The sequence below is a fragment of the Pyrgilauda ruficollis genome, unplaced genomic scaffold (genome assembly GCF_017590135.1).
Source record: "Pyrgilauda ruficollis isolate IOZ18807 unplaced genomic scaffold, ASM1759013v1 scaffold135, whole genome shotgun sequence".
In the NCBI taxonomy this organism is placed as follows: Eukaryota; Metazoa; Chordata; class Aves; order Passeriformes; family Passeridae; genus Pyrgilauda; species Pyrgilauda ruficollis.
Window position 1 is genome coordinate 236,955 of NW_024511988.1, and position 15,618 is coordinate 252,572.

At 46.4% G+C, this 15,618-nt stretch overlaps 1 protein-coding gene across 1 annotated transcript in view; it reads right to left on the reverse strand.

The window, feature by feature from the left end:
* PRKCH (protein kinase C eta) overlaps positions 1-15,618 on the reverse strand; it is a 113,337-nt gene that overhangs the window by 14,263 nt on the left and 83,456 nt on the right. The window contains exons 11-12 of the mRNA XM_041459419.1: positions 5,424-5,562; positions 4,325-4,513 (exon numbers count right to left, since the gene is read on the reverse strand). Of these exons, the coding sequence (XP_041315353.1) occupies positions 4,325-4,513; positions 5,424-5,562 (328 nt within the window). The remainder of the gene's footprint in view (positions 1-4,324; positions 4,514-5,423; positions 5,563-15,618) is intronic.

Consider the following 15,618-nt stretch of genomic DNA (forward strand, 5'->3'; position numbering starts at 1 on the left):
CTGCAATCACTCATCCAAATTTCCAAGCCTTTGGGCCAAACATTGCTACTTGAGATCACCAGTCCATGGAGTGACTCCACAGGCTTTGCCCTTCTCTCCTCATCTGAAACCACGCTCAGAAAGGAAAATCCCTACAGCTTTCCCAGGGAATTTGCTTCCCATTACACCATCTACTTCTGAGACCTGATTTTCAGTGTGTCCCTCCATTCTCCCCTCAAACTCAGCTGCCTGTGAGCCAGGCAGGGTGGCTGAATTGCATTTGAGAAAGGCATGCACGAAGTGAGTGAAACACGCTGCCAAAAACCCACCCTGCTTATGGGAAGCAAGAGGATTGTATTTCATTCTGCAGTTCACACAGCTGAATCCCAAAGCTTCAGCCAGCCTGGAAAGCTGCCCTCTCTGCTCCAGCACTTTTTTGGTGGTGACAATTAACAAATTCAGAATACTGATATGGTGTAACAATGTAATCTCTAGCTGCATTCTCCCTGTAAGAGATTTGGTGCAGCAGTCTCTGCTCTCTGCACCAGTTTCTCCCTCACAGTTTCTCCATGATCAGACCCTAGTGACTGTCCTGTCAGCTGGTGGCAAAGAGTATTTGAAATAATTTATTTGACACACACACACAAATCCAATAGCTCCTTGTAACTGCCATGAACTCCTTGCAACTGCATTCAGGTAGGGCAATGGAGAAATTAAGCATTAAAATCAAAGCAAAACTTATGTCTAGAATAAGCTGGTCTGAATCTATTCAGCAGCAATTCTCCTCTTCTGCACTTTTATTACTCCTACAAGCAAATCCATGCCCAGTTTGACTTGCTCACACAAGCAGAGGAGAGCTCAGTTTGAGTCTTCTCCTCCTGGCTTGAGGCATCAGTACCTGAATTCCCCAGTGACACATTCAGAGCAGGGTACACAAGTGAGGTGTTCAACTTTCCTCCTCTGGGAGTATTGACTCCATCAAACCTTGCTGATTTACCTCTGTCCTACTCCCTCCCCAGCCCTCCAGGGGAAATTTCAAGGACAAAAAAAAAAAAAACCAAACCAAACCAAAAAAAAAAAACAAAACAAAAAAACCCAAAAAAAAACAAAAAAAAAAAAAAACCCCCAAAAAACAAACATTAGAAAGGGAAACAGATAAAAAGGTTTTTTTCTGGAGCACAAATGTTTCCGCTTTCAATTCTACACAAAGTCCCAGGGCACTGAGGTTAGTTTTGTTTTCCTTGGTACCAGTGTTCACAAACCCTCCAGGAACACCCAGTGACGTAAATGAGGTCCTAAGAACATAGTTTGGTTATTATCAACAAACTGCAAAGATGAACAGGGTGCAATCTTCAGAAATCATGTGGTTTCTGATGGGGGGAAATTGGTGAAATGCAATTACGCAAAATGAAAGCCAAACAAGGCAACACCATCTGTGAAATGAGTATTACAACTTACTATCCTTGTTTAAAATGAAGCTCTTCACAAAGGCAAATGGATCCAGTGCTTTCTATATCTAGATATATCTATTTGTAGAACATCACTAAGCACCTGTACTACAGTAAACCTAAGAATTTGATTTTCATTTCAGAGCTTTGTACCATCCAAACTCGGTGAATTCTCGCTAGTGCTGTTCAAGGTTAGAGACCAGAACTTTTAGTGAGGGGATAATCCAGTTATTAAGGCTACTAAGGCCTTAGCCTGCAATACAAGAGAATCCAGGTTTAATTCCCTGATCTTCCACAGGCTTCCCATGCCATGAAATTACTTACAATCATTTATGTCACTGAAGTAGCTGCATGCTGATTTTCCAGATCTCTCAGCATCATGGTTAGAAAGCACTGTCACAGCTCGAAATCAGAGAGCTCAAGTGCATGCTTTGTTGGAGAAAAACACAATAGCAATTAGAAGATGCTTGTTTAGTCATAATGCTGCATCTAAGAGAAATATTAGCATCAGAACTGCATATAAAAGGAAATCTACATATTTAGCAGCTAGAAAATTTACTGTCTTTCTCAAAAAACCCCTAGGCTTACCACTTTGTTATACTAACACCTAAAAATACTAACTAAACATTATCAAAAATATAATGAAAAATGTAGCATTTAGATATGATAACGTTTGTTATCATTCAAAAGAAGTCAAAGGGTCTGTGTGTGTGGCTTCCATTTTAATCTAGAGCCCCAGACAATCTCTTGACAGGATGTTTCCTTCCCATTAAAGCCAACATGCTCTGATGCTTCTTTAGAACTCAATGCAAGGAAAGGAAGAAAGAAGGAGCTCTTCCAGTGAACAGCTCTTGGCCCAAAAGCAGCTACAGTGAAGCTGCAGAAATTCAGCCTGCAGCCAGCTATCACCAGTGCTGTGAAATAAGATGCAACAATCACCTCCAGGCAGCAGCCACCCAGGGAGCAGAAACTGAGGAGCTGAAGGTCCAGTGAACATCTCAGTTGTCAATTCCCACTAGTTAATCCCAAGACTCCTGGTGAATGCCTCAAAATTCAGCCTTTTTCCCTAGAGCAGACACAGTTCAGTGCTTCTCTTGGACAGAGAGGCAGCTTCAATTTCATTTTTTTATCACCAGCAACATATAACACAGCAGACAAGCAGAGGGGCTGGAGAGGAAACTGTATTTCAGGCAAGGAACCAGCAGTCACTGAGCTGACTGGGTTTTGGAGATGCTCAACGCTTTCTATTTAAATTCTCAGCTCCCTGCTCAATTCTGGCCCTCTTCCTCCAGTGCCCCTCATCAAGTTCCTTGTCTATTAATCACAGAAGGGACCTTAAGCTGTTAAAATCTGGGCTCTGAACACAAACCTGAGCAGCCTGGGGTGACTGCAGCTTGCGCTGGCTGTTTCTGGGAGGCCTTATCAGCATGAGGAAAACACTCATTTCATCAAGAGGCTAAAACACAAATCATATTTTATTACACCCTGAGATTCCTGTTATGACAAGCATCTACACGACCACATTTTACCTGTCTCATAATTATGTAATATACCTGCAACAAATCCACTCCTTTAGTACTTGTCACTGCAGAAGAGGAATTGGTACTTAAGAGGTACTTAGAGTCCCAGTTCAACCACACAAACACTGCTCCAGAAGCTGCAATGAGTCTGAAGTTCATGTTTGTATTTTAAATACATAGGGAGTTATTTCCAAAACCCAAGAGGGCCTCCAACATGACAAACAATCAATTCTGAGCACAACCTGTGATTTCAAAGCTCCTCTTACTCCTCCAGGAGTGGATTTTATTGTCAGTTGACTTCGGTGAAATTTATCAGATGTATTTTCAGCTATAGGAAGCAGTTGCTTCACTCAGATACAACAGAAACCCTTCAGCAGAAAATTTCCACATTTTCTCAACTAAAAACTCTCCTCTTTCCCTCAAATGGTCCCGTCACTGACTACCCCATTTCTCTGGGCCAATGCTCCATGAGTTTCTATAAATTACTACCTTATCCAATTATTTCTTAGATCCTCTATTACCACAATATTTACTGGTATCCACTCTTAAATGCATCTTTGTCCACAGTGCTTTCTCAAGAAAAGGGAATACTCTGATCCTTCTCTTTCCAAAACATTCTTAGAGATATTTGGTGATGTGATGAGGGCCAGGAAGGAGACAGTAGCAGAACAGTCAAGTTAAGTCTCCCAGTTCATCGTTTAACATTCTTGTCATAAATCACCTTTTGATTCCTTACAGAAAAGCCAGGCAGTTCCAGTGCATTAGGCTCACACAGAGCCCAAAATCTTAAAAGCTTAATTCGCATGTCAGAGGGAAAGATGTGAGGCACGTGGATAAAAGAACTCCTGGAAAAAGTTATGCATACATGGCAGGACAAGGACAGAGTGTCGCCAGCAACAGCTCTCCTCTAACTTTTTGCTGTTTCTTTTACTCCCAAACACACAAAAATCAAACCCCTGTCTTTGTATGCAGATAGGCAGCAACCCTGGGGGATGTTGGCATTACCAGAGAGGATTATCAGGAAGCCTTCACTTCTTGGCCATATGGCTGCTACTGATTAAAGCCTGTATTTACCTGCTGCTTCTGTTCTGGGAGATGACCACACACTGTCAATCATTAAGCAAGCAGGGGAATGCCCAGACACACAGACAGGCTCGCACTCTGCTTGCCAAGTTGGCTACTAAACCATATAACTCTGCAAACACACCTAAGTGTGGCAGGATGTTCTTTCTGTTTACCCTTCAATGCGAGATAAGAAGAGGGTCAGGGTCAGGATCTCACGTGATTTCTGCATGCCAATACTCTAGCCCTGCTCTCTTTTGCTGGAATTAGGCTGGAGAAAGCTAGGACAGAGAGCAAACAGCCAAAGGAACTCACTGCTTTGAGGATTGCCACTGCATCCTGCTGCAGCCACGTTGGGTAGACGACTTCATCATTCAGAATGGCCTCAAAGAGGTCGTCCTCGTTCTCGGCCTCGAAGGGCGCGTGGCCGCACAGCATCTCGTACAGCAGCACTCCCATGGCCCACCAGTCCACATCGGGGCCATACAGCATCTCCTGCAGGATCTGCAGCACAGGGAGGAAAAAAACACCAACCCTGAAGCTTCATATGGGAGCAGGGGAGGAAAGAAGGATTTGGAAATGTAGCACAGAAGTTCTCGCTAACAGCGCTCTCTGTTAGGATGTCCTGGAACATGAAGTGATCTCACTCAGGGAACCCCCAGATCAGCACAAAGGAACATCAGGTGCTTTAAGCAAGGGCTAAATTAGCTTGGCTGGGTCACCTGGGAAGCAAGGCCTTACAATGATGCTGGAGCTGAACTGGAGGAGAAGGGGAACTCCAGCAAAATTGGCTGAGCCTCAGAAGCAGCTGAGCAGCCACGTGTGTGAGCCGACACTGCCTCCCCCTTGCCCTTGGTAAGAAAACACCTACCTGGCTCCTACAGCAAGGCTTCCAGCTGGAGAGGGGAAGCAGTGTGAGTGTGGGAGAATGGTGCAAACATCAACCACAGACAGAAATTCAACTGTGTTGAAGGATGTGAACCCTTGCTGGAACATCTGGCAGCATCTGGAGGGCAGCTGCTCCTTAAAGAGGTGTTTGTTAATTTTGTGGTGAGATTGGGGAATGACAGGGAGTGTGAGGATGTAGAAAAAGGAACTGTGTAATGAAGGAGAATTCAATCTCCTTTCAAATCAAGCTGGGACAGCATCTGTATGTGCCTCTCAAGATTTTTGCAGCTCTATTTCAATTTTTCACCTCACATTTTCTAGGGAAAAATACAGGCTTATTTTGATGCATACCGCAGCCTGAAGATTTACTCATACTTTACTTCACAAGGGGCTGATAATACATCTAAGGAGGAAACCCTGAGCTCAGCAATCAAATAAGGCAAAGCCAAAGACACTGGCAGTTCCAAAGCTCACGTACACTTTTCACATGGTGGCCATTCTCCTGACCAAGAAAAGGTTTCCTTACCTCTGGAGCGATGTAGTCTGGCGTGCCACAGAAGGTGGCTGTGGTGATGCCATTGAGAATGCCCTCTTTGCACATTCCAAAGTCTGCCAGCTTGCAGTGCCCCTCGTAGTCCAGCAGCACATTGTCCAGCTTCAAGTCCCTAAAATGAGAATCAGTCAGAGTCACTGAGTGCTTGGAGCAGCCCCACACAGTTGCAGGCACCATCCCAGGCCTCAGAAGCTCATCTTGCAACCTGGACAAACCCCATCATCATAAAAAAATTAACAAAAGTCATGCAGGAGAGGTTTTTTTTTGTTTCATCTCTTACAAAAGGGAGGGAGGAAGAAGCATCATTCTGCCAGTGCCATTTAATGCTGGCAGGTGCTGCAGGAGTTTGCCCACATGGGTTTCCAAACCACACCACAAACCTGCCTGGTAGGGCTCCTGCTCCTTTAGCTCTGGGACTCACTGGAGCACAGGTTGCCAGAGCTATAAGGTTGTGTAAGGATGTTATGATGCAGCAAAATGCTGCACAAAGGCTGCACTCTGATTCAGCAAAGCTGCACTGGAGCAGACACTGGAGCTGGGCAGCACAGCAAGGCCTCTGCAGAAGGGAAGAACCTCTCCTGAGGTGCTTGGGCTTCAGTCCCAGATCTCCTTGTTATCAGCCTGACTGATAAACCCCGTCTGGAGCATCATCCAAGCTGAGAAGAGAAGAAACTCCCTACTGACATCACAGCACATGGGCAGGGGAATCTTCAGGCAGCACAGGATGCCTCCATCAAAAGGCAAAGTCTTAAAGTCCTCCCAGCTTTATCAATCCCAGCAGTGCACTGATATAAGCAGTGAACATCCCCCATAGCCCTCACTGGAGTGGGGACCTCCTTGCCACTGTCACAAGAGACCTGCAGCCCAACAAGCTGTAGGGGGACACTTTTTCCTGTACCTCACCTCTAACAACCTGGGAGTTCCTCATGGAAAGCAGAGCTGCCAAAATCACAGAGCCCTAACAAAGCTTATCAGCTTGCCTGACCTTGAGATTGCCCACAGGAATAACCTGAAGACAGAAGCACTGTCAGGAACACCATGGGGTCATCTGCAGACTTAGGCAATGCCTGCCTAAACATACACCAGCTCGTAGCACCTCTGCTTTGCAGCTGCCAGACAAGCTCCAGGCACCACTGCAGATGCAGGAGAGGAGCTTGATGGCAGCTCTGTGCAGCACAAACATGTCACAGCTCATTTTTTGAACTGCCTCAGGTGTTGGCCCAAGAGCTGCCCAGAGCCGTCACAGCAGCACCATGATGGGGGGGCTTGACAAAGCCACCTTCAAAGCCATTCTGATGCCCACATCAGGATCAAAAACTAAATACATTTTAGGGTCTCAGAACCCATTCATGTTGGCTCTTCATCCATTCTGCCTTTGGTAACATAGGTGGTGACATCTCCACATCAATATAAAAACCTGTGGTTGAGCTGAAATCTGAATCCGGCTTGATCCTGTTCACCCTCCATCTGTGATCCTAAAGTGAGAATCAGAGGGCTGATGGCTCTGTTGTGCATTGGCATTTCCACAGCCCACAGGACTCCAGACAGCCCTCCCTCAGCCACACTGCTGCACTGGAAAGATCAAGGACACATTGTGTAAGACAATCAGAACCACATCCTCTCCTAAAGAGATAAGGAAAAGTATTCTTAGCCTCTTTTGAATGGATGGGAAAGCAAAGGATAGAAGTTAAGAAATTTGCCCAGTGTCCCCCAGAGACAATGCTGAACATCAGCTTCCTGAATTCCAGCTCGGATCTTAATCACAAGATCACACATCCTCTCTCTTCAACTTTAAGATGGCTTGGCTACACAAGCCAGCAAAAACTGGCAACACTGCTGCCCTTCCCAGCAGGCCCACGAGCTGCCCAGTGGCCAGTGAAGTTTGGATGCCAAGGACAGTGCCCATGCCTGTTTCATGCTGCAGTGTTTGCTCTGGGTGGGATGCTCAGCAGGAGACACTTATTTTTTCCCTTCTGAGAATCACAAATGATGGCTGAGGCATGTGGGCAAAGGCTTGTCCTGGAAAGGCTTTAGGGGAGCACAGGGAGAGGTTTGTACGTGGTTGCCCACGACAGCCCATCTTCAGCAGTAGTTTACAGCCAAAGCTCCTGTTGCTCTTCCCTGTGGTTCCTGGCAGGGCAAGGAAGCCCTCCAAGCATGAAGGCAGGCCTTGTTTTCAGGAATCTGCCACGATGTGGCTGAAATGCACAGTTTATTCTTGGCTTGGGTTTAAATGCAGCAAACACCTTCTTGGTCCTGGGCAGTCCTGACTGTTGTGGTGCCCCCTCTAAAGATACAGCTGGAAGGGGAATTTTGGTGAACTCGCCTGGATATCGCCCTAGCAAACCTCCTTCTGTTCCCTGAAACATCCACCACGTCCCGGAACACTTTGGGCATACCTCAAAATACAGCATCCTTACATGTGAGCCAGCAGAAACACAGTCCCGAATGAGGAAGAGCAGAGACAAGAGGCAGCTGCGGGGCTGGGCCAGCTCTGCTGACCACAACCCCAGGGCACGCTGCCAATTCCCAGCCTCTGCCCCACAGGACATGCTGCAGGACCTCCCAAATCCCTGTTCAGGGCACAGGGCACCATGCTCATCCCAGCTCTGAGATGGCAGGAGCCCTGCAGGTGTGAGAGCACCGTGAGCCCAGAGAGCCTCTATCTCTGTATTTGCCATTAAATTGTCTGCCTCTTGCTGGGTAAGCATAGCTCTAACCACACGAGGCAAAGCTCCAGCCCTTGTTGGCTCCTCCACACTGCACGTTAAACCCATTAACAGTGTCTGTTGTCTCCTCCTGACTTCTGTCCAGCAGTGTGAAACCCAACACTCGCATTTTCTATTTTCACATAACCTGCAGTGTGACGTTACTCTGGCTCTCACTTGCTCAGGCCCTTGGCTACGTGCAGATCATTTCAGAAGAGGACCTCCCATGACCACAGAAGGCTGCTCAATGCTCTTTGCTCAGCAAAGTGACAGGAGATCATCCTACACTTCCCTTCGGAGGTCTCGTGGGCCAGCACAGTGGCAGCCTCAGCCACAGGCTCCTCTGGAGCCTGCTCTCTCTGGCTGCCCCATATGATAAATCCCTGGGAAAGCTGTGGTTTGAGCGTTTGTCCCAAGCCATCCCAGCAGTTTTGAGCCCTGAACTCACTGCTTGATGCTGACAGGTCTCCCCACACACCCAGCACAGCCACATGAGAGGAAAAACACTGACAGTTCTCTGAGATTTACAAGGAGCTCTTCATTTTCACAGCAAGGATTCCGGGAAGCTGATGAAACTGGAAGCCATCCAGCTCAGAAAGGCCAAATCTACCTCATTTCCTTAATACTTGCATTTTCCATCCAATATTTTTAGCAGTTCCATGAAGCAGTAACGGCAGAGAGGTTTTCTGAGGCTGCGTTTCCAAGGTCCGGCTGAGGTTCTGCCTTTCACTGGCAAAGCCTGCCTGGAAAACAGGCTTCATCCTGACTCAGAAAAGGCTGTCTTTGTCCTCACCCTCAGCTATGGCACACTGGCTTAATGGCCTTGTTTAGTCTAGACCAAGAAGAAATGACAAAATGAGCTGCTTCAGTGTCACTTACTGGGAGAGGTGTTCTTTGCACATCTGCTGCTCCAGTTTGACGTTTGTAAAAAACCCAGAATTACAATTGCAGATGATCTGGTCCTTTTCCCAAGCATCTGTCAAATGCAATTTCCCTGCACTAGGGACTATTGCCAGGGAATGTGTGTGATACACGTACCTGCCATCTCACTCTTGATGTAGAAACTGTATTTGAAAGGATGAAGATTGCAGGGTTTTTCCCTTAGTTTGGTTTCATCACCCAGTTTTGGTAAGGGCTCTACATGTAGTAAGGATCCAGAGGTGTAAGGGTGGCAGACACTGGCTTCCTGCCTCCCCTCAAGGTTATCCCAGGCTTGCTAATCTCAAAGGTCCAGTTTAAAGCTCATTAAAGTCTGGTGCTCCCATCCTAATGCAAATCACTCAGTGGTGCCAGCCACAAAGGTAAGTGTGGCTAACACAAAACTCCATCCAAATGGATTTAAAAAAATACACAATGAGAAACAAAATCCCCAAAATTAAATTAGCTAAATGAGTAACTTTGGCTTTTCTGAAGGGGAAAACTTTCACTTTAGACACTCCTTGGAAACACTTTTGGGTGAGCAAATGTGCATTCAAATTCCCTTGCAAGCAGGAATGAGATTTTAATTTTTCTCCACCTCTTCTGCTGAAGTCATTTTACTTCACAAAAATACTGCAATCTCCATCATGATGCAGAAAAATGCATTTCTATTGCTCTGGTAGCCAAAGTAATACACATTTCCAACTCCTGCTCCAAAAACATTGTAATTTTTTTTTTTAATGAAGCAACTTCAACAGAGGAGAATGAAAGATGTACAACCTGCAGAATAGCACAGTTGGTAAGATAGTTAAGGAAAAGGCAGTAGTTTTCAAGTTGGAGGCTTTGCTCCAAATACAGTGGACAACAGATTTAAACCCATACTTTGATTAAATAAGGAGGAGAACAGATGGAGGTCTCAGTTTTATGTAAAGCCCTAAATACTCCTGTGAAGCTGATAATGTTTCCCATTTTCCTTTGCATTCATAAGGAACCATCCAAACTAAAATACTTCCTTTTACCTGAAACCAATGCTGTCTTAACTTGCAAAAATAATATAATTGCTTTTAAAAAGCCTTAACATTTATTCTGGGCCCACAAAACTATTTTCTTTCTTTCCATCTTGGAAACTCAGTTAGGAAACTCAAAGAAAATAATTATTTTCATGAATCTATTCCCACGAGCTTTGGACTAGGGATCTCCACATTTTGTCCCCAAGATTTTATACCACTTTGGGAATTAAGGCCATTTCTACTTTAAGTCTTGGGTTGTAGAGAATTTGCTTACAAATTCCCTCACAGAAAATAGTTCACATCACCCACATTTTTCTAATAACAACCGAACATTATTTATTTCTATGATCAAGTAAGCTTTTATAACCAGAAGCTCACACTCTCATAGCCCCAAGGAAGAGTTAAGCATGTCCTAGGCAGTGGTAAGTTGAGTGGCAGCAGTAAATACAGGCTGAAGCTGACACCTGCAACATATTCTACCTGAGCTAAGACATAAAAACCCAGGCTGAGCTGCTGGTATTTGCTTAGGTACATCTTTAGGGCAGCAGGAGACACTGAAATCACAAATGAAACACCAGGTTACTGGCCTTTGATGAAGGGAGCCACAAAGCTGAGATCAGAAAAGGATCAAGCTGCACCAAGCTGGAGAAAAACAGTTGAAATCCTGAGTTTTGCTGCCAAATAAAAAGAGGTAGGACACTGTTGTTACCCAGCATATAAGCAGTGTGTAGGCATTTACACACACCACTGTGTGGGCATTGCAGGCTGAGATGGAAAGTGTTGCTTTACACACCTGCAGCTTCCCAGCACAATTCCCAAAATCCCATGGGATTCAGCCTGTGTGCTCCATCCTCCCCAGCACTGCACAAAGTAATGTCAAAATACACAGGGACTGCAAAATGTAACTTCAACTCTTTGTTTCCTTGAAAAACATTCCTTTGGGTAAAGAAAACATTTATTTTGGTTTCCACACAACCTCTGAGGTGAAACCCACCCAGACCACTGCCAGCCACACAGACAGCCTGGCTACAGCAAACTGCAACCTGCAGTGCAGTGTCACAGGACACAAACGAGGGGAAGATCTCTCCAGATGTTTGCAATTCGTAATTACCAGAAAGTAGGAATGAAACATAGCAAGTGCCCTTCTACACTGGCCTAACAGCCAAAAGTTGTTTCCAAAATCTGACCAGACTTCAGTGTTTAGGGACTGTAAATACAGCCACCACGGCTCCAGGCTGACCTTCTCATTTCTCACAAACAAAGCAATAGCAGAAATGTGATACAATGATTCAAGGATCCAACTCAAACTCAGGGTAAGTGGTACAAATAAGTGAAACTCCACTGAAAATCCACACTCATTGCTGGGCCATTTAACAGCAGACAGGTGCCTGTCCTTGCTGGCCACGGGAGCTGGAGGAGGTTCAGGGGAAAGGTGCATCCTACAGCCACCTCAGCACGTGAGCAGTGCTCCAGCCAGGAGCCCAGCACCATTCCTGGGGCCTTTACAGCCTCATCCCACCACAGCACATCCTGCAGACTCCACAGACAGCTGGGGAGGGGAACGTGGCAGAATACAAAAGCCTCCTGACTTGTCTCTGCTTCACCCAACCCACCCAGCTGGCACACAGAGCACCGACCTTTGGAAATGCTCTGCAGCCATGTGTTGGAATAAAGGTGTGATGGATTAGGGATACTCAGCCTCCAAAGCAGGCTCCACCTCTCTTGCAACACAAGATGTCCCAGACTGATGCAATAAGGACTCAAGTCCAGGGTAAGACACAGCACTGGAGCATGCTGAAAGCTGTCACCACAGCACATGGCCAAGGACTGCCCTGAGGGCAAGGTCAGGAGTGGGTGAATTAGCCCAAGACAGATCCTCACACCTGCATCTGTGCTCTTCAGGATGTCCAAAGGCACTCATATCAGTATTGCACACTCATGGGGTAAGTCTGATTCTTGCTCTGTTGCTTGGGCTTCAGACTAAACAGACTGGCAAGCACTGTATCCAGAAGTGCTCTGTCATTATTATTTTAAAATCAAGCAGCCCTTCAAGCACAAGGACAAGCTTCTACAAGCATTCTGCCTGCATTAAGGCAGCACCATGGGGTTTTTTGGCAGAGATGGGCTGGCACCCAGCACTGCTGGCTATCCATCTGCCTGACCCCTTCCTGCCTGCAAGGCTCCCTGGAAGCAGCTCCCAGCCCACATCAGAGCACTGGCCCCCTCCTGCTAAACCCGGGGCTGCTGCTCTGAAGACAAAGCAGTGCCCAAGGCACTGACTTCTCTTACAACACTGGAGATGGCATTACCCAGCATCCAAGACCTCTCTGGTGGTTTGAAGCACCAGCACTTCCACCTCCCCTCCCTCTGGGCACTTCAGAAGGGCACCTGTGGAAGATTAACACAATTACTCACAGGATTTCGTTGCTGCTGAGATGAGCAGGCTTGATTCATCCTCCAGTTAAAACAAGAGTGGTAGGCTCAAGTATAAAGGCAGAGACTAAAAACCCTGGGCACACCACGAGAGATGATCACAGAGCTTCCCCCACGCTGGTGGTACAGACCCAGTGGGACCGCACTGAGTCCCTCTGGGGTCAGGCACACCCTCAAGCTTCCCTTTGCTACACCCACAGCAGCTCTAAGAGGGCTGATGACAGTGTCCAAAGGCAGCTTTACAAGGGCAAAAAGACATGGGGGACGTGTGAAATGGGGCAGCCACGAGCCAGAGACATTACTGGTGAAACACAGGCGTGCTGGAGGTTGCCACACTCGAGTAATCCCAAAGCTGGCACAACCCCTATAATTTATTTATACATCCAAATTGGTGTGCGTGCATTTTTAAATAGATATTTCTATATAATCTATGAATTATTTGCTGCACTTTTATGTGGGACTCTACTCAGGAAAGAGGAGCTACACTTGAAGTGTTTCACTGAATCCCAGAGCATTTGTCCTCCCATTTACTGCAGGAAGGGGAGAGGTGGATGGAAAAAGGCTTGGTGTCCAGTTTTTGGTATGGATGCCACGCACTCTCTCTGGATGAGCTGCCAGCCTAGTCCTGTGATAGACTCCTCAGTCCCACTGGGCAGCAACACTGGAATTTGCTGGCCCTGAAACATTACTTGCTGAGTTGCTCCCAACAGAGCTCTTATTTTACCATTGCCAGAAAAAGAGGGAAAAAGGGAAAAAAAAAATTAAAAAAAGAAAGAAGAAAAAACCCCACCACCAACCACAATGCTTCTTTTTCTGCATCCCATTGCCTGAAGTCTTCAGAGGAGGCACACAACAGACTCAAGACCCAAATGCAGGAACAAGAATCAGGGGACTGATGGAGCTAGGAGAGGTTAAAAAGCACAAGCCTGTTGTGTCACTTTGACAAAAATAGATCAATGTTGATTCAAAGCCTGATATGGAAATTAAAATGAAATCAGGTTTGTGCCCGCAGCACAGCATGGTCTCAACACTACAAGATGGAGTGAGAGTTATCCAGGATTATTCACCAGCAGCTGCCCACAGCCCACCCACCACAGGGCTGCTGAAGGCTCCAAGCTGTCCTGGTAGCATCAGGGTTGGCCTGTGCTGCTGAAAAGGCTCCTCCTTGGCAGGTCCCCACCGTGTGCCACTAAGCCTGCCCTGGGGGAATGAGCCAGCAGCCCACACCAAAGGGACTCTCCTGCTCACCCCACAGCTGCCATAGAATCCACCCTCCTCACACTCCAGTCTTAGGAGGAGTACTTGGCTCCCAGAAACAGCAAAGAAAATAAAAATGAAGGTGTCCCTATCTGTCAGGATGATGTGTGCAGACTGCCTGTGGCACTGGCTCAGGCAGCAAACCAACCTGTGCTGGTAGTGGCAATGCCAGCAGGGCTCTGTGGGAAGGACACTCCTGCCCGGAACCCGTAAATCTGGTCAGGCAGACTTCTCCACATTCATCTGATATAGGTAAGGTTCACTGTACTCTGAGCCTGACTCTAAATCCAGGGAAATCAGTGGAAAAAACCAACTCCTGTCAAGTTCACTCAATTTTGAAATAGGCCCTGAGAGAAAAAAAAAAAATAAAAATTACTTAACCTTATTAAGGCTCTGAATTACAGATCCAGATTTATAAAGCTAAGGCTATAGGTGCTAATCTCCTTTCTATAATGGAATAAACAAAGCTGAAGGCAGAAGTACTGTATTTTTAGACAGGATTTTTAAAAGCACCTTGCTTTGGCCTGTAGATTTCCACTGCCAAACTTACTATTAACTTTTGATGGAGCATCCGTGCTGGCCCAGCATGGCTGCTTTTGAAAGTCTCACCATCTGTACTGAATTTTTATGCACAGAGCAAAAGAACAGTCTCCCTGCTAGTGACACATTGTGGGCACAAAGCACACAGCCACCCCACTGCTGCACAGGAGGGGGTTCTGCCTGGCTCCCCTTGGAAGAAATGAATTAATTTCCTAGGAAATGCTGTTTCTTAAAAAAACAATCTGACACCATCACTGATATAATTGGCTCTTTTTTTCCTAAGACTCCAAGGAACCTTTAGGCAAACACAGTGCTTTTCTGACTGCTCTGATCTCTGCTTTTGACCACAACAATCACTCAAATACAAAATACAGAAAGAAGTTTTTCTAGGGGCCTAGAAGATGGGTGATTATCCCAAGATTTATTTTCTCATTTCACGTGAATTACTGTTGTTATTCACTCATTACAGGTGATTCACCCAGAGCTGTGTGAAGCCCAAGGAGCCTGGATAAGCAGGGCAGAGCCAGGTGGAATTGCTGGCTGGGCATGCTCAGCTCTCTGCAGTCCCACTCTGACTCCTCCCAGGCTGCCTGCATGCAGGAACCAGTGACACTGACCTTTGTGCCAGGCCAGCAGGGACAAACCAGATCCCATGTGCCACCCCAAATGCCACACAGCATCAAACAGACCCCAAACTCCCACCAGCAACGCTGGCTGGTGTTATCCCCACAGCACATCAAGCACTCGAGTCTCATTGGGCTGGGCTCCTTCTTCAGCTGGCACAGGGGAACAGATGCCTTCCCAAGCCACTTCAGACCCTCTAAATTTGACTCACCAGCTGACAAGGCCACCAAAGTTCCCAAATTAGGTGCCTTAGGTGGCTCCCTGATTGTCAGTAAAGCAGCAGTAACACAGAGCAGGAGTCAAGTGATGCTCACCTGACACGGCTGCCAGGCACAAGGAGCTGCCTTGTTCCTGTTATGTATGAAACAAATTAATCACAAAATGAAATAAGCACTGTTTCCTCTGACCCCATCAAGGAAAAAAAATAGAAATGGGACACGAGTGAGGAAAGTCTGTCTTTACACTGCTCAGCTCTAGAATTTTTAGCACATTCACACATCAAGTCCCTGCAAGTCCCTTTGGCCTCTGCAACGTGTGAACATGGAGAAGGATGCCCAGGGTGCTGTGTGTCTATCTGGAAATATGCCTCCTGACATATTCAGATTTTACTATTTCAGCTGTGGAAGATCTGAAGCTGTCAGGTCCCTCTTGCTTACACAGGCTCCAACTATGTATGGT